This window comes from Rhipicephalus microplus, chromosome 1 (assembly GCF_043290135.1).
Source record: "Rhipicephalus microplus isolate Deutch F79 chromosome 1, USDA_Rmic, whole genome shotgun sequence".
Lineage (NCBI taxonomy): Eukaryota > Metazoa > Arthropoda > Arachnida > Ixodida > Ixodidae > Rhipicephalus > Rhipicephalus microplus.
Window position 1 is genome coordinate 247781787 of NC_134700.1, and position 25552 is coordinate 247807338.

Consider the following 25552-nt stretch of genomic DNA (forward strand, 5'->3'; position numbering starts at 1 on the left):
GGTATTTGAATACATAATTGAAACAAAGCGATTGCCATGTTAATCTGCCTATATATATATATATATATATATATATATATATATATATATATATATATATATATATATATATATATATATATATATATATATATATATATATATATATATATATATCATTTTGGACCCACCATTACCTCTGTCTGAAATTGCATCTGATAGCCTGCATCACTCCCTGCTCAGATATACTCCTTTTTCGATTTTCGGCTTTTCTTTCTATATATTTTTTTCAGCCCAAAATTACGTTTTGTTTGAAAAACCATTAGCCTTTTAGTTAAGATCCTGCCGCCCGGTTCTTAGCCGATCCCCCTTTGTGGGTGTGCGCCAGAGTATCAAGGATCATCATCATCATCATCAACACGCTGGAAAGGTATAGAGGTCATTCAGAGTGACGATATCTTTCACGGACGCGTGACGTCATGACGAAAAACATAACAGCACAGTTGTATGCTTCGATGCTGCAGACAAGCGCCGCGGTTATCGGAGTGGATGTACGACGTGCACCCGGTCCCTTATCACTCCATATCTGGCAAACATTTTCGCATGAAAGACAACAGCGAGCACTTTTTGGCACGTGTGAAATGAGTGGATAAGGGGATCACGTTGGTCAGAGCTAGTTGTTACAATATCTGCGAAATAATTGCCAGGGTGGCTTCACGGTACGATGTATTGCGGCGTGAATAGTACTGATGTTTGTTTGCTTGTCTGTTTGTTTGTACGTTATAGTGACCGACTTATCTTTGCCGCAGTTGTGGAGTGATGCTAAAAGCACTGGACTGATGATCTAAAGTGACCCAACACGCGCTGTCAGCGATGGTCCTCGCTTAAATCTCTGCGTCTCCTTCAGGTTCGCAGTGGTCAGATGATAGCGAGCTAACAAGCAAATATTCATCACAAAGGAAGCCCAAAATAAGTGGGAATTGAATAAAATATCAATCGACAATGTCACTTAAATAATAAGTGTAGGGGAAAAAATTCCTACAAATATTTGGTACAGCCATAATATGCGCAACTAAGAACGAAAGCACGTATTCACTTTTTCAACATTGTCTGGAGAATAGTGCCCATTCGGTTGAATGTACTATGTTTTACCAGTGCATGATTAACGTCACCCGTCGATTCACCGGGCGCATGTTTGACTTTAACACTCAGTTACTCGAAGTCATCGACAAGCGCGCTGATGACAAACGCGGTGATTGCTAAAATAGCTATATTTGATGGGAAAAGAAAAATAAGCAGTAAAAACGCGACAAGCGAGTGGAAACTTCTAGAAGTGACTCGGCGAAAAAATAAGCCCGAGTTCGCTTATAAATAAGCGTAACTGGCGACTCTGTTTAAGTTAGTGCTACGCTAATATAACGTGGCGATACGCCTCTTGTTGAGCCAGTATCTTCAACAGTACTTTTCTAACAATTTTTTTCTTCGATCCAGCCTAAAAAAGTATTTATATATGCTTTTTAAGCAGACCTTGGATGCATTATATTCGCACTGAAATGAAATCATACAGCAAAAATAGGCTACTGGAAGGCGCGCAAGGCCGCATTTCAATCGACAAGAGGTTATTTTACTCGTCAGAATTAAACTCTCTTGAACAAGGCAACGCTCTACACTGCATACTTGACACCAGTTCGTGCATACTTGACACCAAGTTAATCCTTTAATCAAAAAACTTCTACCCTGTAGGGCTGTCGGGTGTTATGCGGAATAGATTTAGAACACATCATTTGAATCTGCGTAGACTTCTGCCGAAGGAAATCCGACATACGACCGAATTACGATCTTCATGGAGTGACGAAAATGATAAATACAAGAGATTGGATTGACGAATTGCACCAGGTACAATGAAACACTGAAACGGTGGAGAACGCTTCCCTGCACATCCAACACGGAAACATTCACTGTTTTCATACTGATAACATTCCTCTCAATGGAGTGAGATACCGTTCGGCAGCCCTATCGCTGTACTGTGACTAGTCTTGTTGGGGGAGTCACCTTTTCTTATTGGTTTCAGCTGGCCCATTGGCTGGCTCTTGCACATTTCGACGTGTGTTTGTCAGTTGCAATGCGATAACGTATATGCGCGTCTATTGCGTGTCTTCTTGAAGAGCCCAACGCACGAAAAAATCTCGCATCTATGGATACGGACTTTGATACGCCACATATCATTTGTGTACAAAGCTCAAAGTAATGCTTCCAGCATTACGGTGGGACAAATGCAGCCGTACAACCGAAACGGAGTCTGTCGGCGTTGGAACCTGCGCTGCTTATCAGCGATAAGCCCGCTAAAGCGACGCACAAAGACGCGGCTGCACGACCCTTCTTTTGCCAAAAGTTGCACGGGTGGTCTGTTGCAGAGGCCGTGAGGTGGCGAGCCGTGGTGCATCATGCGTAGGCTCGATTAGCCGACTTGTCACTTCAACCACTGGGACTCACCGGCTGATGCTACAGTTGTCATCCGCACTGTAAGTTGTGTCACGGAAATGTCTCTGAGTGCATTTTCTCCTTTTGTATTTTTTTCTGTCCCAGCGCTGACGCGATATCCGGTGGGAAATGTCCCACCGGATAGCTGAAAAGCTATTAAAACAGATAAAGAAAGGCTGCAACTCCGAGGCTCAGCCAGAATTGAACGACCGAAAAAGACCCGTAGTTTTACCCTACGTGCATGACATTTCCCACCGGATAAAAAAAGATAGGGGAGAAATGCAGCGTCAAAGTGGTGTTTTCAGCGCCGGATAAGTTACAGCGGCTTTGCAAAGCAGTAAATCCTCTCAAATCACGTGCCACTGGTTGCTCAACCAAGCACAAAATTCGGTTTGTGCCGCGTGTAGCGGGGGTTGTTTATGCGATTCCATTCTCATGTGGTATGTGGTATTTCGGCCAGACGGGGCGCTGCCTTAATGAAGGGCTAAAAGAGCACCATTATAATGTTCACAAAGCAATCCAGGGCCACATTGGGATTCACTGTCGTGATTGTGGATGTTCCCCCATGTTTGATCAATGTGAAGTGGTTAAAAAGCACCCGTCACAGTTAACTCGGGAAATTATAGAAGCGCATTGTATAGCAAGAGCTGGCAGCACGTGTATTAGCGTCCCGTCTTTGGTTTTATCTGAACAAGAAGTGGCCTTCCTTAATCAGCATAACCGCCTATGAATCTGTGATATGGGACGGTGCGATGTAGTGTGTAATCTTGTTGCGTTGGGTGGTTTTGTATGCTTGCGCCGGTCTACATATTTGATGCAGTTTGACAATTAAGCTCAGTTGGAAGTTAGCGCTCTGTCCCCTTGTGTCGGTCTGCTCGGCCGTTTCTTCTTCCCCGTAATGCGCTATACCAGTTCAAGTACGACGAACCAACTCGCCCAATCTTCAACACTCGTGGGCTTCTTCCCTTGCTCTTTCTGTTTGGATTTGATAAAGCGCTCAAATGTCAGTCAGCACTCGCGTTGTCAAGTCTTTCTGCGCCCTTTGTCTTTTGCACTGTTTCAAAATGAACCCGAACCAACTAACCCAACTCCCCCCTTTTACTCGATTGCATCACTGGAACACGGGACAATTTGCACTCCACGCATAGTTCGAAAAGATAAAAACTTATTGTGAATTCAACGTTTTTCAGTCATCATGGATGCTCGCAGAGTCTTATTAGCTTGCGGATTTATAAAAAAAAATGAGTGCTGCTAATTTAAGTCAATAAAAACAAATAAGGGGTAGTGAGCAAGGCCGTGAAAACTTATTGAATAACCGTCACAAAAAACTCGGAAGTTTATGCAGTAACCACTGTTACCGTACAGCTCTAGCATCTCAAGAGTAGCAGCATCCCTGTTTTTTATGGTAACTTTGGCTGAAAACTCAATCGTTCGCAGCATAGGCTGTCATGAACGTGTCATGTTTTTTTTAAACGTGGAGCACTTGAGGTCCCACATTCGGTGTACTGAACCTGGTATTGAGTTCTGCCCAAGTTCTAAAGCTATGTGAGCTTAGTGTATATGGTTGGTGGGTATTGTCGTACCGTGGAAGTGTGTTGTTTATTTCGACATCAAGTCACAAACAGTGACGCTGTGAGGCTAAATTAAAAAGCCATGACTAGGCGAAGGCTTCCGAACCATGTGTCGTGAATTGTGCGCCCTCTCATGGCACTGTGGGCTCACAGCCATGTGCTGTTCTAGTGCACACTGCGGGTAGTCTTGGCCGCCGTCTGCAGTGCACTTTCAAAAGTGACTAAATTCTCTCAAAGCAAGATCTCTGCAAATGAAACACAGAATATCTTGCGGGGCTGAGTATCCCTCCTCTACGACCGTAATTGAAGGCTTGCATCGGCAAGTTTCAGGAGGCCTTCAAGGGCGCCATGGTTTTTTTTTTATTATTATTTCTGGCCGACGTTATCGTCTGCGCGTGAATCAAACATACGTCTTAGCGTACCTCTCGAAGATAAGGCGAAGCAGCTGCTTCTTTATCTTGGAACCTGAGTGGCTGTTTATATGTCCGACTCAGAGTGACTCTCAAGATGTGGTGAACAACAACGCGTTTCATAATTTATGTTCGCAAGTTTCGAAACAGCGCCGTGAATACACACGCCCACAGGGCTTTGAGCTTTCTTCAACTAACCTTTTTTTGAGCGATTCGTGATCTGTGAGAATATTGAAGTGCTGTGTGTTACATCCTGTCTATGTTCTCTTAATTGTACACGCCACTGAAGGGACTTTGTTACACCAGACAGCTGTACTCACCTGAAATGTTGTTACCAGTTTGCAATAAACTTCCCTGTCTCAACCTTTTGTGTATTTCATGTAAGCATATATACCGCGTATGTATGAAAATTTACTCGCTTGTCCACTCAGTATCACACAAAGCAAAGTTCTGGCACTTTCCTCTTTCTTTCTTTTTTTGGCACTTCAAAGCTAACATCTCTGTATGCTGCCGGGCATTTTATGGCTGTTTTTTTATACAAGTATGAAAAAATGAATACATAGGAAAGAGGGGAAGGTGGTTGTCAGCACGGCTTAGGCAGCAAGTGTACCGGCTGCCTAATGGTCTGGTATACTGCTGGATTACGTAATATGCAAATAATAATCACGCATAAATAAACTCTCAAATCTTATTCCCCCCCCCCCCCCAAAAAAAAAAATTTTTGTCCCCAAGACGAGGTTGACTTAGCGTCCCGGGCGTCTTTACCAGTCCCTACTCATTTCGGCAAAAACGGAAAGCCACGTCGATGATTAAACTTCCAAGAACATTCTGGTCTTGCAGGTGGACGAAAGGAGGAGCCCGTAAGGCAGGATTCGCGCAGCGTCCCACGAGAGCTATCCGGGCGGACAATGGCTCTGCCGGACACGCGGGCGTGCTGGCCAGTGGCGGCCTCTGTCGGCGTCTTCGTCTTCTTCGGCACGATGTTGATCAGGTCCGAGTCCATCATGTACCTGGGCTTCATGGACATGTTTCAGGTCAACCGCGAGAAAGCATCGTGGCCCCTGACAGTCGCCATCGTCACGTCGCAGCTCTCGGGTAACGTATGCACACGCGACATACATCAATTAATTGTCCACGTGTACTTCTCAGTGATACATGTATTTTGTGCATATAACCTCAGCGTATGTAGATCATACAGTCGCGTCTAGTGTGATTCGCGTGCAACGTGGAAGCGCATAGTCTCGCGAGCTCAGATTTCGCATATACATTAAACTTGCTCACATTTCCAGAACTATTTTTTTTTTATTTAAGCTCGTCCCGAGAGAAGAGTGCTTAGTCGCGGAAATAAGGGCTATATAGCAGTGGGTGATGTTGCATCCCGTCAGATCGCGAGCTCCTTTTTACACGTTTTAATTGTCGCAACGGTGTAAATTCGATCGCAGCAACGTTAGTCATATACTGGCAGACACCGTATGCAAGAAAGCGCTTGTACTTGTTATGGTGTGAAGAGGATGAAGTGAAAGAAGAAAATGTAGAGAAGCTGGTTAGTGTGCAATTGTGTCCGTCATCCATATTGACTCCACTCGCCGATACCTTGTAAACGTACAGCTTTGATCAAAAGTTCCCAGGCCACACTTCCTTAGAAATACATGAGATAGTGTCCTGCGAACTTTGGACCCCCCTGAACGTACAGTGGCGTCAAACATCAGTGTCAAAGTGGTACTGTGGTCGAGGGGGCGCCGACGATTTGCGGTAACCCCTACACAGAATACACTCAGCCACGCGAGCACTGTTCCGACTACTGGTATCTCCAGAACGAATTTCACGTTTGCCGCTGTTACAGTACAGGTTTAAAGCCCATTCACCAGCGGCCGCCACGTTTCAACTCATATTCAAGGCCACTGTACCCTATATATATTTCCTTCGTCCTTGAAACAGTAGTTATACAATATAATAATTGAACAAATCGCAACGATACATTAATTCCGCTGCCAAAACGAAATGTTTCAAAAAATTAAGCTCATCACAAGCGTTTATATAAAAGCAAATTAAGGGGCTTATCCCAGTAGTGGTGTTACTTTCAGCTGATTTGTTGCTTAGTTTTATCAAAAGACTCAAGAAAGCTCTGAGCAGCGCAGTCAGTTGCGGACAATTTCAAGACGTCAAATGTTAATGTGCTATGAATATAGATGATTTAGCATGCCCCCCGAAGTGCCAAAGACGAGCATGAGTTTTCACTGGCGTAGCCTGCCAAGTCCCACTGCGTCTCGCTGGCTTAATTACACGCGGAGAAACGCAGGTACTTCCTTGTGCATGCAGGACAGACCCGCGAGTTTGGAGCGCAGCACTGAATCCCTGATAGCCAAGAAAATGGCATTTTCCTCCATGAAGGACGAAGTAACCATGTTCAATAGTAAGCAGCCGCACTGCTCTAAAAATATCACTCATAAACGCGGCCTTGCGAGCAAGATCAAAAGGCATATATTCAAATAACATTGACTGCGACTTTGTAATGAAGTGACAGGAGCATATAAGAACGCTTATGTACAAAGCGTGCGCTATTTTGTTGAATCTTTGGGAGTTAATCGTATGACCTGCTCCAATAACTATTGCGTATGCTTAATAAACAAAAAAGCACGGAGCCACAGATGCTTATGTCTTCATGAAAGCACGCTCATTGTAACGGTAATAAAGTTGTCGTTGTCTGTAAATAATGCTTGCAACAGAAACCTACCACCTTCCATATTACTTTAAACTATTTCGTTATAAATAGTCGCAGATTATCGAAAATCTCTCATTTACCGCGGTGCAGATTCATGCCAAAAGCAAAAATAAGAAGCTGCAACGCGTCGCAACTACCATTTGTTTCCTTTGTTGGTGTACGTTTCAAACACAGACTATTTTCAGTGACATCAGTTTCATAACCACGATACTGGGGTTACAATATAATAGTATTGAATGTTTGGCTCGTTTGTGTCTCTCGTTTGTGTCCACCTCAGCGCTCGTTTGTGTCCCTTCTGTTTTCCGTCTCCGTCATTTTCGCACTGCACCCAAAAACGCAAGTTGCAGTACTAGATTCCACATAAAATTTGGTGGGCTGTGAACTTCGACAACGGAAGGCTAATTATGCGACGCACGCACCGCCAGTTAAGTGATCGATTGAAAAATTTGCGTGATCATTTCGTGCGTCAGAGCTCCTAAGGATTTTAGAAATTGAATAACGTGATTACTGAGACGTCGCCCGTCGTACAAGTACATATCTGTTGTGATTGGTATTAGTATAGCCTGAACGACTGCAGCACCCAATTGTAAGGCTCCGCTATACAACCACATGAGTGAAAGTTGATTACCGTCTATACAATATTTGGATGCTCGAGATCGCGCGCTATGGCTAACACTGACTGGCACACCTTCCATTGCAGGACCCCTGTACGGTTTTCTCGGCTTGTGGCTTTCGGACAGGGTTCTCATGGTGGCCGGGGCACTGCTGTGCGCGCTGCCTGTGATGGCCTGCGCCCTGGCCCAGAGCCTCGGACTGGTCGTTTTCCTGTACGGCATTCTCTTTGGTGAGCATTGCAGGGATCACTCAATGAAAACGATACCCTCAAGGTCAAAGTGTGATGATACTTGAGAGTGATACAGAAAGCAAACACGTCATGAAATCTTGCGCGTGACAATGACTATTCGACTCCCGTACAATTAAGTCGATAACCGCACGCAGCGCCATCCGGAACATCCCGATGCGTCCCCAGTGTTTGCTACTGAAACAGGTATTTTCTCACACGCGAGTTAAACACGAAAAGCTTAGCGGAGCGGACGCCTTTGCACGAGGGAGCGAGGCGAGCTTGCAAGAGATAACGCGCATGCGTGCACTCGCGTACTATTTTTTTTTTTTTTCAACGGAGTGATCCACCGATGACCGGCCCCCTCCGGCGCTCTGAATTATTCTGTGGACATTCCGAGTTACTCTGTACTGTAAGATGTCAGTTCTCGTTAATGAACACCAGATGGTTTATATTTCCAGAACTTCTAATACGGCGTTTTTCATAACAGTATTGTGGTTCTGGGACGTTAAACTCCATATAATATTAATTATTAGCTGGGTCCGTAACAAGTACGTGACAGCCTTTGCATGCGCTAGGAAGCCGCACCACTCAGCCCCGTTTTCGATGATCAGATGTGCGCCGTCCAGCGGGCCGAGGAAGCCGGATTAAAGGACTCCTGGCCGTAACCTAGGCGGGGCCATTGGCCTCCCCCACCAACTTTCCGGACATTGAATAGACTTATCTTCCTCTTTGTCCCCCTTTTGTGTCACGACACACTCAAATATACAAAAAGAACTGTGTTTTGACGGTGCTTATAACGAATGTGGTAGCCATGACTAACTTTACATGAACTCATACCAAACGAGGTGCAGGAGCGCTGCCAGGCTGCCAGGCTAGAAAGAAAGAAAGAAAGAAAGAAAGAAAGAAAGAAAGAAAGAAAGAAAGAAAGAAAGAAAGAAAGAAAGAAAGAAAGAAAGAAAGAAAGAAAGAAAGAAAGAAAGAAGCGTGTGTTTTAAAATGAGGCCCGCTGAGACGACAATGAGTCTATTGATGCAAGAAACTTGCATCATCCCGCATTGTTCTATGTGCATTTGTTGCCCACCGCAATGGAACCCGTTCTCCTTTCATTCATTATCTACTAATAACCTACACTGAACGTCTGAGCACAAGATGCGCCTTCTGTGACTCCAAGATTTCTTTAGATTGTCAAACTTATGGCGTCACACTCTTTTACTTGAAAGAAATTCAAAATATGTAAATTTTTACGTTAAGGAAAACATATAAAGATATCCACACAAGTCGAGTAAGCGTTTCTACTTAGTGTCTCTATATCTACGTCATAATTGCGTTGCTTGTCACATGTATCGGTTTCAGGATTAGGCTTGGCCTGCGTCGACCTGGTGCCGTTCACAGTGGTGGCTCGGCATTTCATTCGATACCGTGGCACGGTTATGGGATCGGTGTTCTTGGTCACATCAATATCGGGATTCGTTTTTCCCCTGATGGTTGAAGCGCTGCGGAAGGCGCTCCAGTTCCACTACGTACTGCTCACACTAGGAACACTGGAATTGGCCATGCTCTTGGGCTGCATCTACGTAGACCGGGTACCCCGAAGTGATGGCGGCGCCTCCCGTTCTAAAGGCTACGTCGAGCCGCCTGGCTCGCCACCTGTCAGTTTCGAAAGCACAATGAGTTTGGAGAAGGCTTGCATTGCGAAGTCTCTCGCTGTCACTGGGTAAGCTGTTATTCACTTTTTCTTAATGCTAACTACAACTAAAAAATACAACTATTGTAAACTACGTACATATACCGCCTTGTTTCCTTTCCCCCTTTGTACGAGTGCACTTTTGTACTTGGATGTGTGTATTAGGTCGACTTTATGTAACCCTTTACCATACCGCTAAAACTGTACACTTCCTTCAATGTTGACTTTCGAATACCTGGTTTCGTCGTTACTATGTTTTCTTTCTTTCTTTTTGCTTTTGTTTCATTATTGAACTTGTTCGATGCACGGTTTTGTGCGATGTACCCACTCCTGCTATAGCCCCAAGAGGGGCTGCAGTATGTTAAAAAATAAAAATAAAACTAAGCCTAACATGGCGCTCTCTAAGCTTGAAAAATAATGGTGACAGAAAACTCTGATTCCAAAGAGATTAGACAGACAGACAGACAGACAGACAGACAGACAGACAGACAGACAGACAGACAGACAGACAGACAGACAGACAGACAGACAGACAGACAGACAGACAGACAGACAGACAGACAGACAGACAGACAGATAGACAGATAGATAGATAGACAGACAGATAGATAGATAGATAGATAGATAGATAGATAGATAGATAGATAGATAGATAGATAGATAGATAGATAGATAGATAGATAGATAGATAGATAGATAGATAGATAGATAGATAGATAGATAGATAGATAGATAGATAGATAGATAGATAGATAGATAGATAGATAGATAGATAGATAGATAGATAGATAGATAGATAGATAGATAGATAGATAGATAGATAGATAGATAGATAGATAGATCAGAAGCCGCCATGGCGGCTGTGAATAAAGTCCGTCTGCACACTTAACCGCTGTAGCAATATAACAGCACCGCCATCAACCATTTCATAATCAGAGCGCTTTTCTTCTGTTTCGATGCAACGAGTTTCTCTGAAATTAGTTTTTTTTTTGCAATGAGAACACTGACTCGCTTCATCGGTTGCGCAAGGCCGCTCGCAGAAACGACGGAGCCGCACGAGGGGAACCCGCTGCTCGGGAGTTCAGAGCCAGCGAAAAGTAAACTGACACGCAGCCTGCGTTCCCTCGCGTCCTGGACGTTCTTGCACGTGGCGGTGTCACGTGCTGTCTCGCTCTTTGTGATCACCTCATTCCTGCTAACCGCCGTTGACTTCGGCACGGACAATGGACTTATCAGCTTCAAAGCGGTTAGCTTGGTCACCGCCTGCGCCGTCGGCGACTTGGTGTCAAAGATCGGGATTGGCTTCGTCCTCGATGCGAAGGTAAGCCGCTGCATTTCCTCTCATCGCAATGCTTTGATTGATTGATATGTGCGGTTTAACGTCCCAAAACCACCATATGATTATGAGAGACGCCGTAGTGGAGGGCTTCGGAAATTTCGACCACCTGGGGTTCTTTAACGTGCACCCAAATCCTAGCACACGGGCTTACAACACAATGCTTTGATGGTAAGTGGAAACATGGATCCGAACTTCGCAGCGTGCCTAAACTTCTAAAACACACACACACGTGTATATATTGTTACGGAGAATAAAGTATACACTATCGAGCAAATGTGTACTGGCGAATATACTGGCGAACAAATGCGTACAGCGCTGCTGCAGTCCGAGCCCGTTCACGTTCAGCACTTCGTCGTCGTCATCCTCAGGCATGTACTTAGCCCGTGACATTACCCGCCGGTGGCAGAAGCACCGTCCCGGTGCGATCAATTCTCGAGGCGTGAGTAGTATGGTTTAAGCCGTGAGACGTGCACTATATCGGTCGGGACTGAAGCTGGTACTGACGTGGTATGGAGAGGAGCTATCTCATAGGTCACGCTGGTGACCTTGCGTACGACGCGGTAGGGGCCAACGTAACGGGACATCAGTGTTTCGCAGAAACCAACACGACGTGATGGTAACCACAGCAAGACGAGCGACCCCGGAGAGTACTGTACGTCAAGTGCCAGCGATCGTAAGCACTCGTTTGGTTAAGCTGCGAGGCACATAAACGATCCCGGGCTACTTGGCGGGTGATGTTAGCTCGGGCCAGGGTATCACGAGCATAAGCAGTCGATGAGGGGGCGTCAGATTGGAGCATGGTGTCCATGGGCAAAGGCGGGTCATAACCAAACAATAGGTAGAAAGGTGAAAATCCAGCTGTATCATGACGTGAACTGTTGTATGCGAAGGTAACGAAAGGTAAGTGGATGTCCCAATCTTTGTGATCCTTGGAGACGTACATCGCTAACATATTCGTCCGGGTACGGTTGAGGCGTTCCGTGAGGCCGTTGGTTTGCGGATGGTACGCTGTAGTGAACTTGTGGTGGGTAGAGCAGGATCGCAGGAGCTCGTCGACTACTTCAGATAGAAAACAGCTGTCGCGGTCGGTGATCAACTGACGAGGGGCACCATGACGCAGAATGATGTCATGAAAAAGGAAATCGGCTGCATCAGTAGCGCAGCTGTTGGGGAGGGCGCGTGTAACGGCATACCGCGTTGCGTAGTCGGTAGCAATAGCAATCCACTTATTACCGGTGGCCGACACGGGAAAAGGTCCTAGAAGATCGAGGCCGACTCGGAAAAATGGCTCATCTGGTACTTCAATGGGCTGGAGGGTACCAGCAAGTCCCAGAGCAGGTGTCTTGCGGTGCTGGCAGAGGTCGCATGCCGCAACGTACTGTCGCACAGAACGGTAGAGGCCAGGCCAAAAGAATCGGCGGCGAATACGGTCATACGTGCGTGACACCCCTAGGTGTCCAGCGGAGGGGGATCATGGAGCTGGGCCAAAACGTCTGAGCGAAGATGCACAGGAACAACGAGTAAAAGCTCAGCACCATCAGGGCGGGCGTTGTAGCGGTGCAAGATGTCGTTGTGAAGAACGAACAGTTGTAAGGAGTGGTCAGGGTGGGGAGATTGCAGATCATTGATAATAGCACGCAAAGAGGGGTCACGGCGTTGTTCAGCAGCTATGTCGGTGAAGTCGGTAATTAAAAGAACGAGGGCCTCTTGTCCATCTTCCATCGTGTCAGAGGGATTGGCTGGGTAACGGGACAAGCAGTCGGCATCCTTGTGAAGTTGTCCGGATTTATAGGATACGGAAAAAGTGTACTCTTGTAAGCACAGCGCCCAGCGAACAATGCGTCCCGTAGGGTCCTTGAGTGAGGAGAGCCAGCAAAGCGCATGGTGGTCCGTAATAACTGAGAATGGTCGGCCATACAGGTACGGTCGGAATTTCGCAATGGCCCAGACGAGAGCTAAGCACTCGCTTTCTGTGATGGAATAATTTTGTTCCGAGCGCGACAACAGTCGGCTTGCATACGCGACGACGCGGTGCATGCCTTGTTGCCGCTGCGCCAGCACTGCGCCTATGCCGTGGCCACTGGCGTCAGTACGAAGCTCCGTGGCGGCAGATGGGTCGAAGTGTGCTAAAACTGGTGGATTGGTGAGAATGTCAACGGGCGACGAGAAGGCGTTTGCTTGCTGTTGGCCCCAGGTGAATGCGACATCCGTTTTGAGGAGGCAGGTTAGAGGATGGGCTACTTCAGCAAACTTCTCGACAAAACGACGGAAATAGGAGCACAGTCCCAGAAAACTTCGGACGTCCTTGACTGAGCGGGGTGTGGGGAAGTCGCGAAAGTGACATGCCGCGAGGAATAACTTGAGCTGAGAAGCCAAAATTGAGGACGGGAAATGAAGTTCGGTTGTCCTTAACGGTAACCACCGTGTTGGGGAGTGCAACATTACGTGTCATGGCCACGTCAGAAATTGGGGCAGCAACATAATCACCATCGGCTACTGGAGGATATGGCGAGAGTTGGACTTGGACTGCGGCTTGCGGCGGAAGTCTGAGGAAATCGACAGAGCGTGGTCAAGGTGGGCCAGTAGAGACGGTCTCTGAGAAGGATGGTAGTTCGAGCCGAAGAAGACCTTTGGAACAGTCAATGAGCGCAGCGTGTGAAGTCAGAAAGTCGAGTCCAAGGATGAGGTCATGAGGGCAATTTCCCAGTACAGCGAACAGAACTGAAGTTTGATGCTCAGAAATCGTTAATCGCGCAGTACACATTCCAAGCACAGCAGGAGTACTCCCATCCGCTGTACGAACGGTAGGTGCAATCGCAGGCGTCAGAACTTTTTGGAGTAGGTGGCGGAGGTCTGAGCTCAACACAAATATTTGTGCACTGGTATCAATAAGAGCAGTCACAGGTAAACCATCAACGAGAATTGTAAGAAGGTTGCACCACTGGTCGGGAGTAATCAGAAGATTTGCAGTCCGAGTCGTGTATGCAGCGTCACCTCCGGGGGCTGCGCCCGCTAGTTTTCCGAGTGACGGTCGTAGGGAGACCGAGAACGGCGGGGTTGGGGCGAGCGGGACTGACGACGCACGGGCGATGGCGAGCGGCTGGTCCGACGTTCTGAATTATGCCCTGCACCTGTCTCAGCACGGTAGGACGGGGCATAAGGTGCACGTTCAGAGCGAGGCCCCCAATCATAGAAGCTCGGTCGAGGTGATGAGGTCCAACGGCTGCGGCAATGGCGAGCGATGTGTCCTATCCGATGGCACGTGAAACATATGGGCCGATCATCATGAGTGCGCCATTCAGCCGGGTTTCGTCGTAGCGCGAACGTGCGGTTCGGAGTGGCAGCCGCAACGACTAAAGCTGAGCTGGAAGTAGAAGCGGCATTTTGATGAGGTGGCGAAATTCCCATATTCGCGATCTCTTGGCGAACCACGGCCTGTATCATTGAAACAGCATCGAGGTTTTGTCCTGGCGCACTGACGCTAGACATAGCGGGTGCCATAGCCTCGAGTTCCCGACGGACTATTCTGGTGACGTTTTCCGGCGCTGGTGGTTGATGTAGTGTGGGCAAATCTTCGCAAGAGGAGGTAGCCGCCGTGTTGGGAAGGCGGTCAAATCGGTGAACTATATATGCGCCTACTTTTTGCCTGTTCGAAGCGACGACACGCTTCAATGACCGACTCCACTGTCGAGCAGTCCTTGCACAGGAGAAAATTGAAGGCGTCATCTACAATTCCTTTCAGGATGTGTCCGACTTTGTCCTGGTCGAGCATGTCCTTGTCGACCTTGTGGCACAAAGCCAACACGTCCTGGATGTACGCGATGTACGGCTCTATGAATGTCTGGGCACAAGTCGCAAGCTCTTTCTTTGCGGCCACTTGACGTCCGATGGGTTTCCCAAATAGATAGCGCAATTTCTGCTTACAGACGTCCCAGCTAGTCAACTCTTCTTGATGTGTCTCGTACCAGAGTTTTGCCGTGCCATGCAAGTTGAAGATGATGTTCACCAACATAAGCGTCGGATCCCAATGGTTGCTGCTGCTGACGCGCTCATATAGAACCAGCCAGTCATCGACGTCTATGCCACTTGTGCCGTCAAATGGGCCTGGGTCACGAGGTTGCACCACAACGATCGGTTGCGGGGCCGACGGATCTTGTTGACATTGAGTAGCCTGGTCAGTCATCGTGGTAGTTGCAATGCGCCGTCCACTGCGAAGATCCAGCTCGTCGGGCTGTATAGCGAGTGGTACCCCGCACCTTTCACCAATGATGTTACGGAGAATAAAGTATACACTAGCGAGCAAATGGGTACTCGCGAATATACAGGTGAGCAAATGCGTACAGCGCTACTGCAGTCCGAGCACGTTCACGTTCAGCACTTCGTCGTCGTCATCTTCAGGCATATACTTAGCCCGTGACAATATATATATATATATATATATATATATATTGAAGAGGAGAAGAAGAGCGCCGGTAAGGCGACGGTGAACGGCGTCGGGTTGATCGGTGACTACTGCGCAGTTCACCCGATGCTGGCGGAGATGGAGACCGACGCGGCGGTGACGAATAACGGCGGCCCTGGTACGAGGCTCCTGCGGTATAGTCCCGTTCGCGTATGTCATACCCTCGGCGCTCGTCTTGCTGGCGCTTGCGGCAAAAGCGTGCAATGTGACCACGATAGCCGCAATAATAGCACGTAGGCCGAGTCGATCGATGAGGAGGGTAGTAGCTTGCGCTAACTGCACCAGGAGAGAGAGAAGTCAGAGGGACAGGTGACGGCTCACGCGGTGGTGATGAAAAGCTCGTGGGAAAGCTTGTAGGAGGTGCAGCAGCAACCGACGCGTACGTTCGTGGCGGGGACGTCGAGCTGACGGTGCCTGGTGGTGCGGCGGCGGTGTGCGGGAACGATGGTAGAGTACGAGAGACAATGGGCTGCAGGTTGGCCATGTGGGTCATGGACGTGAGCTCTTCCCTGATGACATCCCGCAATGACGTTGAAGACGACTGAATGGGACACACTGAAGGTAGTGTGAATCCCATTGATTCTAATTCTTCACGTATAATCGCCCTTATCGTGTCTCGCAGGTTTGGATCAGTCGTAATACGGGCCGCGTCACTATCTGATTGTGGGCGCATAGACTCAAGTTCTTCGAGGCGCTGACAGGTTGTCGCAACGTCAGCAACGGTAGCCGGATTCTGGATTGCCAGGGCATTGAATGCGACGGGTGCAATCCCCTTAAGAAGCTGGCGCACCTTGTCTGATTCTGTCATTGGTGTGTCAACCCGGCGGCAAAGTGAAAGAACATCCTCGATGTAGGATGTGTACGACTCCCCGATGTGCTGTTTCCGAGTCGCGAGAGCTTTCTTTGCGAGAGCCGAACGAACAGCCGGTGTGCCAAAGACATGGCGAAGCTGATCTTTGAAAGCTGACCAGTCGGGGATGTCGATGAAGTGGTTGAGGAACCACGTCTTCGCGATACCCGTGAGGTAGAATGACACGTGAGCGAGTTTGTAGGTGTTATCCCACCGGTTAGCAGCGCCGACACGTTCGAAATCGTCCAGCCATTCTTTCACATCTATCTTCCCCGCGCATACCAGCGAAGGGATGGGGCTCACGCTGGAGGCTGTTGATGACGTGAGAAGACGCGGCACGCGGTGGTTGAGTGGGAACGGCTGCAGCACCAGCCTCATCTTGGTGCGACATATTTCCGGACAACGGGCCCAAGCGGCGACCTGAACGTAGCTCCAGTTGGTAGAGTGGTCGAGAGGATGGCGGGGGATCTAACAGCACTCTCCACCACGTATCAAGTCTTGGTTTGGATTACCTTTTATTAGGCCCGAGGAACCGGCAGCCGACAGCTACGATGAATGAGCCAAGATGATGATGCTACGCGACAACGCTGAGGATGCATGAGCCACACATGATAATGATGATAATGTACCAGTGAAGAGGATGCATATACTAAATGCCCACAATATATATATGACGTGCAAAGTGTTGCCGGCAACACATTGGTTGCACCAAATCGTGTACATAAATAATATTCGGCCTCCACATTGCCTCATTCCTGTTAAGGCAGGCAACTATGAAGCAGAAGCCTGCCAACAACTTTGTATATATATATATATATATATATATATATATATATATATATATATATATATATATATATATATATATATATATATATATATATATATATATATATGTTCTCGCAATATATATATATATATATATATATTGCGAGAACGGTTCCGAAAACTAGACGAACGGGCCATCAGCGCTTTCTCGTCGATATGCCTGCGCAGGCGCTTTGTGGTGAGTCTGATTCTGTATGACTGCATGCAACGCAACTCCACTTCATGGCCAATCATTTTTAGTGAAGCTATCTATGTGTCTTCCACTTACTATGTGGCTGTTGTTGCGTAGCCGAGTAAACATAAGCTCATTGATCATTATACCCATTAGCAAAAGCGCAATCAGCAACTTGGACTATCATTCAGGAAACGACGTGACTGAGGAAGACGCAAGGACTTCAAACACGGGCACAGGTGGTTTGACTTATAATGCATCTTTTCCTGTCACACCGTTTTCTTAACCATGCACCCGAACCAATACGTGCAATAGTCGATTCTACGTTTACACGCAACTGAGAGAAAGCAACGAATCCAAGAGAAAAGCAATTACAGCTACCTCCATTTACCTCATTGTAATACATACTTTAAAAATTTGTGAGCACTGTACAGGACGTTCCAGTTTCGAAACATTCGATTCATTTACAACGTAGTTGGTTGACTGGCCGAACTTTATGAACAGTACAGAAAAACGAGACTAGCGTGCAGTGAGCTCCTCCCGCCTTGTGGCGGGCAGTAGAGATATATAATTGAGAAAATGCGAGTGGCTGGTCCACCCAGAAACACAGGGTATCTTGTGCTTTTTTCCCGAGACCCAAACAGCTTAAATTGCTGTGGCTTGTAAGTATATGCACGTTTGAGCAAAACTATTGCAATATTTTCATGCCTAAATGGCAGCAGACATCACTCTGGTGTGTCTTATGATTAACATCCTCACACTTAATGAGCAGTACAGAACAGCTATTAGAAGATCTATGCGATATGACAAAATGCTGGGTGCGAAGTGAATTCGAATACTGACGATTGAATGCGAATCGAATAAAATATTTTTCGAATATTTCGAGAATATTTTTGAATACTTCGAAGCGATATTGCAGGGCCAAATTTGGAGGAGATTCCTACGCGTATTCTTATGAGATCACAACACGAAGTTGTTGGCGGGCTTCTGCTTCATAGTTGCCTTAACAGGAATGAGGCAATTCGGAGGCCGAATATTATTTATGTACTCGATTTGGTGCAACCAATGTGTTGCCGGCAACACTTTGCACGTCAAATACACAGATGCTATTTTCTCAGCATCTACTCTCTCTTCCTCATTCAACTTCTGGGGAAGCACAATTGATATTGCGGACAAGGGTGTGTTCCGAATCTTCCTCGTATACGTCAATATATAAAAACATCCTATATTTTGCATGCTAAAAGTCTTCGGCGTCCAATTTCTTACGCTTCCTACCCGAATTTCAAGTTATAAAGTACATTAATGGACCCCCCACCTCTGCCACAATTTTCGTGTTAGAAGCAAATTTTCCCGAACCAAAACATCCCCGACCGTAACAAAAAGGCTGCTTTGCTGCAGGACACTACTGTCTTGAGGTGAAACATATTAAAATTTTAAGGGATCGTTGTTAGTTGGACATTGACTGAAATTGTCTTCGAACAGTAAAAGTAACGCTATTCTAAAATATTTGAATTGTCAAATATTTGTACACCCCTTGTTATTAGCGACAAACGGACAACATACTTGCTACGAGAGACGATATGTGGTAAGTGCATGAAAGAAAATTTATCGGGAGTTAGTTTCAAACTGTGCTTTTCTAGGTTAACCTTTCTGTCGCTTTCTTTTATTTATTTCTCTCTCTCTCGACAAAAAAAAAGCGTTTATAGTGCGCAACACGTTTGACGAAAATAATTATATAAGACGCCCATTCTTTAAACGTTTTGCACACTGAAAAGGTTATGTTTTTTTTCTCCTAGTCAGAGATGCACTACTAACCGGCTCACCTTGATTAAGTGAGTGATAAACTTTAGGTCTTATTTACAAGAGCTCGCACGAAAACTTTCTGGTTAGCTCAATCACATTATGCTCTATAGATGAGTGCCAATTAAGCATCGATTATTTTCACAGCATGGATCGCTTGTAGGCCTCTGTCTCTGAATTCCAGAGGTGAAAGTGTAAAGCACTGAGTACACATTCAATTATAAGGTCAGGCAGGGTAAAATTGACGTTATACGAAAGCCCAAAATTGATCCATTGCAACGCAAGCTTACCTGCTGTTTCGTCTGTTCTGAACTAGCGAATCTATTCTACGCTCCATATCATTTTATTTCATTTTTTTACCCCATACAGGTGCTGAGTCACGAAGCGTTGATACTGTGGGCGTTCGTCGTTCAGGCGGTTTCGCTGGTAGTCACGGTGCTCGTGAAGACATACTGGGTTCTCCTGGTGAGCTGCTTCTTCACGGGGTTAACAGGCGGAAGCCGAATATTCGCCTGCACCGTCATGGTGACCGAGCTGTTCGATCAACAGGTGCTGCCGCTTAGCCTGGGCGTCACTAACTTCATCGCCGGCGTCGTCTGCCTCGCTCGGCCGCCCCTAGTCGGTGAGCGAGTCATTTGTCGAGAGCGGAGCTCTTCAAGCTTTACGGGTAACGCGAACGAGAGTTGTCATCATCAACAACCGGCATGCGCTCATTCTTTTTAAACTTATGCTTCGTTCCAACAACACGTGAGCCGATTTGTACGGTGTGAAATGCAAAAAAAAAACTATGACGGGAGAGTGTTACGTGATTGAAAATCACGTAACATCTCGCAGCAATTAGTCGCGGGGCTGAAATCACGGTACGTCACCTAATAACAGGTCACGCGACTGAAAAACCCGTACCACGAATAAATAGTCACGTGACTAAAGCAGCGTAACGTCACTGAATATCTTGTTAAGTGACTGATATCATGCAACATCGCGAACTGGCTCGTCACTTGACATGTTCCGCTGTAAAACCACGTAACAGCAAGTCACGTGACTATAATCCCAACATCATGTAATAGGTAGTCACGTTTCGTGCCTACCCAAGTCTGGACATACTTAATTCTAACAAAAACTTAGCATCTCTAGTGAAAGCTGGGCATTACTAGCAAAACTGAGCTAGGTCAACGCTAACTCCACTGATGGTTCTAGCCTGGTGCCACTAACTCAAGCTGCGCATTTCTTTCTTGATTAAAAAAATAGAAGCAAGTTTGAATGACTGCTCTTCATGTAGTAACAGTTTCAAGCAATTGAGGGCCCTTTACGTACTGCTTTACTGTGGCAAGCGTAAGCATTGCTGTAAAATACGGAAGCCAATGTTCGCTTGTAAAAACATCATCCGATCCTCAACATACAGACCTGTGACAGCGTTACTTGTAAAACGTATACTTTAACACCTTGGGGTGATTTCAAAACCATAGGTGTTTATAACTCTTCTAATGTGAGTTATTTATTTATTTATTTATTTATTTATTTATTTATTTATTTATTTATTTATTTATTTATTTATACGTCTACAGGCAGCTTCGGAGCCGCCAAATTTTATTGATATTCCGACGAACATATCACGCTAACCGGCCTCGTCTCCCTTGCCTCTTACGTATCACTCGCAACGCGCAATCGGGATCAGTGCCGCGCTGCAGTTGGCCCGTGGTGTGTCATGGCAAAACTCATACCGTCGTCATGCCTTGAAGTAGCAGAAGCGCACGTTCACTTTGTTGACAGCGAAGGTGGCTGTTCCCCTCTAATAAAGCCTAAATCTTCACGTTCCCAGGCTACGCACGAGACGTCGGCGGCTCGTACGACCTGTTGTACATAGCCCTCGCAATTGTAAACGGTGTCTTCACGCTCACGTGGACGGTCAGTGTGTGCTGGCAGAAGTTCCAAACACGACGGCGAAGACCCCGTGGTTTTTCAGGTGAGGCATCCTTTGTACTTCTTCCTTTTCACCAAATGTCAGAACGGGAAAGCATCAATGGCTCCTTTTCTGTTTACTTTTTTGTTGTTGTTGTTGTTCTTGTTATTAGACACATGAAGACATGGAAGGCTAAGGAAAGATCCCTTGAAGTCTTTAACTGTAGTTTAATAACTAACACATAAACGGAAGGGAATTGCAGTGAACGAAATACTCGTATTCCGTAGGAACCGAAGCCTTCGAATAACATGTTCAACGTCCTGCCGATTGAGCCAAGGCAGCGATCGATCCCTCTCCACTTTAGCAGGTATTTCTACGCATCTAACCCTGGGAGTGTGATACAGCGCCACTCGTAGCCATGGCGACAGGGAGGAACATTATATTCAGCACCTCAGCGTTACGTAGCACGTTGTCTTTTTACGAGCTGGCAGGTGGCCCATAAACCCGCGGGAGAATTGAACGCGTGGAGTCATCACTTGAAGATTGCCAGGGTTTATTTCTCTACGTTCTTTGACACTATTGAAGGGTGAAAATATTACCCATGTGTAGAGTACCACAGAGATACCAGTGCGACCCGAAAAAATTTATATCTCTCGCATTAGTAAATCACCGTTTCTCAGCACCAAGAGCGCCAATATTCCCGCGAAAATATGCTTGGTAAGCGTGACAACGCGCGAAACGTAAATACAGCTGGCTTCGCCACCTTGAGTTTTTTTGCGCCGCTCACTGCTATGTCTTAGATCTTGACGTCGTCCGCTAGTTCCCGGATTATTCCGTATCGGTAAAAATCTGATGACACTGTTTTCTGCTACTATAACATATCAATTGCTGTTAAGGATGTATTCACAACATACGGGGGGAAAACTGTGACGTTTAAATCCGTGACGTCAAGCTGATATTCTGGGACTAAAATTTCAACGCTGAAATCAAAAACTAAATTGTAGACTTTCAGAAAAGGGGAAGACAGTGAGGTTATAACCAGACTGTATACTATACGGTATGGTACACTGCACTGAAATGGGTAAATAGAGGGTCCTTATCGAAATGCCGGAAGTTAAAAGGCTGAATTATGAAAAGGTCGAACGTCAATGCACTAAAAAATTGAATTCAAAACAATTAAAACACCTAAAAACGTAATGCTGATAATACATAACACTGAAAACAAGGTTAAACTTAATCGATTCGGAGGGATGTGGTCGAAGACGCAGTTTGGTTGGTTCCCAGATGGGAAAAGTTAAACTTAACTGCAGAGACGATTATATCAATGTGTTTTACAGGAAAAATAGGTTCTAGACATTATTGGAGCTGCGAGAAGTGAGGAGAATACAACGCTATAGAGTGATTATCGACTTTCCTGTAGAAGGTACTGTCAGTATCATCGAAGACAGTGATGCACGCAATCTATGTTCTCCCGACTCATCACCTCCTTAAAAAGGGAGCAAGCTAGACTCGAAGACAACGAGGAGGGAACGATTACAGAGCAACCCTGCTGCTCGCAGAGCAAAAGGCAAGGGTTAGACGAAAATCGTTTCGAAGCTTCTCTGGGCAACCGGTACGATGTCAACGTTTTTACGTTTTCTAGAAAGGAATGAATACAACGTATTTTTCTGAAATGCAATAGACGCAATCACTCTCCTATGCGATGAGATATGCCGTGATATATATTTTTCGTTTTTGATCGCTTGAGCCATGGCATATGCGAAAGGGCTGTAGCAAAAACGTGGCTGTTGGCTGTGTACACATCGTACAAGGCCGGCCGAACCTTTATCTAGGCGAGATACTTTATCTTTCACTATAGCTAGGTGATGCAGGCATTTTGACGTTTCGGCATTTCGATGTTTTGGTGTTTTAATTTTTCGGCATTTCAATTTTCCGGTTTTTTGTGAACTCGGCTTTTCGGATTTTCGGTGTTTAAAATTCCGGCATTCCCATTATATGTCATTTCGATTTCCGGCGTTTTGAATGCAACCCTTTCATTTTAGTTAAGCGCGTTTGTTATACTAGCAATTTTCTGACCTTACTGTCTCCCTAAATACAAGCCCGAACTAAAGCTTAATTTCCGTTGTTCAGTTTTCCCATCGCCCTCTAGGAAGGACTATAGCAGTATCATAATCCCTATTTCATTTTCGTTCCGAGTCTAGAGACTAAGATACTCTGCTGCTGACCCGTAGGCCGCAGAATCTGATCCCGGCTGCGGCAGCTGCATTTTCGGTGCAGGCGAAAATGCTGTAGGCCCATGTGCTCAGATTTTGGTGCACGTTAAAGAACCCTAGGTGGTCGAAATTTCCGGAGCCCTCCACTACAGCATCTCTCATATATATATGGTCGTTTTGAGACGTTAAATCCCGACATATAAATCAAATAATTTTGGTGTTGAAGCGTTGAAAACTTCGAGAATGCAGTGTACAAAACGAGCTGCATACAGCCGTTGCTTATATCAGTTTCTAGTGGACGTCATACAGCCCGCAAGGTGGGACAATATACCCGTTCCTTTTTACGGCACTGGAAATAGAAGTACACGAGTTTCCTAACCCATCTATCATTTTATTCCAGATGAGAACAGCCATGGCGTGCCGAAAGGATGAATATCGAGAAAGGAAACATGACGAAAAACGGCTGTGATAACGCGTTATTTTTCCCCAAATGGTGATAACACAGCAGGTGTTCCTTTTGCCTGTTTGGTAATCTTTTTTTTTTTTTGCATCAATTGCACAAGTAAGACCAAGCCCATAGCCAGGGGGTGGGGAGCCTAAATGCCTGGGCAACTCCACTCCATCCCGGAATTCAGAGGGTGGAGGGTGTTTTATCCAGGACAAATAAAAAATATAGGTGTTTTTCAAAACCTTAAACAAGTTTCCCTTCCCTCCCCCCCCCCAAAAAAAAAATCCCTGGCCACGAGCCTGCGTAATATTGTATGACATCATCACATTCTACGCAAAATAAAAAAAAATGTAAAGCATATGCAAAAGCTCATCATCAGTATCAAATGAAATATCAAAGAAAACGCTTGAATTCAAGTCGTGTGAAATGTACCTGTCATGACAAAATGTTAGTGTGTTATCGCCTGTGCGTGTGTGTGTGAGAGAGAGAGAAAGAGTAGACGAAGCGTTAGAACCGGTTCCGTAACCTCGACCGATGCTGAAGATGGAAAAAATACTAATGAGGAACGCGTGGCGATGATCCAAACACGAAAAAAAGGATGAGCTCATTGCCAAAATATTTATCATCCTATACGTTACGGCTTGTGTAATATGTCGGGATGATGTTGTGAGCTCTGGGAATTGTAAAAGCGCCACGAATAATAATTTTTGCGTTCTTTGACCTTTTAGACAGCGCCCACAACTTGAAGGTTCTCATTTCTGAACTTCTCTGTAAATTCAATGGTACCCACAGTAGTTTCTGCGTCAAGGAGTTGATAACAATTCATATACTCCACATAATATACCTAGTTTAGCTAGTATAACTACTAAACCTATCATCATTATCATCAGCCTGACTATTTCCACTGCAGGACAAAGCTTCTCTCATGTTTCGCCAGTTAACTCGGTCCTGTGCTTGCGGCTGCCATTTTATACCCAAAAACTTCGTAATCTCATCTGCCCACCTAACCTTCTGTCTCCCCATAACCCACTTGCCTTCTCTGGGAATCCAGTTAGTTACCCTTAATGACCAGCGGTTATCCTGTCTATACGCACTACATGCCCGGCCCATGCACATTTCCTCTTCTTCATTTCAACTATGATATCCTTAACCCCCGTTTGTTCCCTAATCCACTCTGCTCTCTTCTTGTCTTTTAAGGTTACACCTACCATTTTTCTTTCCATTGCTCGCTGCGTCGTCCTCAATTTAAGCTGAACCCTCTTTGTAAGTCTCCAGGATTCTGCTCCGTAGCTAAGTACCGGCAAGATACAGCTGTTATATAACTTCCTCTTGAGGGATAGTGGACATCTACCTGTCATAATTTGAGAGTGCTTGCCAAATGTGATCCACCCCATTCTTATTCTTCTAGTTACTTCACTCTCATAGTTCGGCTCCACGGTTATTACCTGTCCTAAGTAGACATAGCATTTTACAACTTTAAGTGGGCTATTGCCTATCTCGAAGCGCTGCTCTTTTCCGAGGTTGTTGTACATTACTTTCGTTTTCTGCAGATTAATTTTTAAGACCCACCTTTCTGCTCTCCTTGTCTAACTCCGTAATCATGAGTTGCAATTCGTCCCCTGAGTTACTCAGCAATGCAATGTCATTGGCGAAATGCAGGCTACTAGGGTACTCTCCATTAACTCTTATGCCTAACTGTTCCCATTCTAGGCCTCTGAAATCCTCCTATAAACACGCGGTAAATAGCATTGGGGAGATTGTATTCCCCTGCCTTACATCCTTCTTGGTTGGTATTCTGCTGCTTTCTTTATGGAGTACTATGGTAGCAGTTGATCCCCTGTAGATTTTT

At 45.9% G+C, this 25552-nt stretch overlaps 1 protein-coding gene across 2 annotated transcripts; it reads left to right on the forward strand.

Moving 5' to 3' along the window:
- The first annotated feature begins 2255 nt into the window (after positions 1–2255).
- On the forward strand, positions 2256–24070 carry LOC142814241 (monocarboxylate transporter 7-like). 2 transcript variants are annotated; one of them, XM_075892623.1, is made up of 9 exons: positions 2256–2501; positions 5282–5536; positions 7864–8007; positions 9361–9721; positions 10721–11012; positions 19512–19607; positions 19692–19764; positions 20962–21105; positions 23656–24070. In XM_075892623.1, exons 2-9 carry the CDS (start codon positions 5350–5352, stop codon positions 23685–23687), a joined length of 1329 nt encoding a protein of 442 aa, XP_075748738.1. In that variant the 5' UTR covers positions 2256–2501; positions 5282–5349; the 3' UTR covers positions 23688–24070. The 2 variants fall into 2 exon arrangements, with proteins under 2 accessions (XP_075748738.1, XP_075748737.1); XM_075892622.1 differs by having other exon boundaries at positions 2261–2501; positions 19512–19764.
- The last annotated feature ends 1482 nt before the right edge of the window (positions 24071–25552 follow it).

What these genes read in the sequence shown, in the direction of transcription:
- LOC142814241 (XM_075892622.1), top strand. Translation starts at nt 5,350, where the DNA reads ATGGCTCTGCCGGACACGCGGGCGTGCTGGCCAGTGGCGGCCTCTGTC. An exon ending in CCTGTACGGCATTCTCTTTG is followed by an intron (nt 8,008 to 9,360) that starts GTGAGCATTGCA and finishes TATCGGTTTCAG; the next exon opens with GATTAGGCTTGGCCTGCGTC. An exon ending in AAGACCCCGTGGTTTTTCAG is followed by an intron (nt 21,106 to 23,655) that starts GTGAGGCATCCT and finishes ATTTTATTCCAG; the next exon opens with ATGAGAACAGCCATGGCGTG.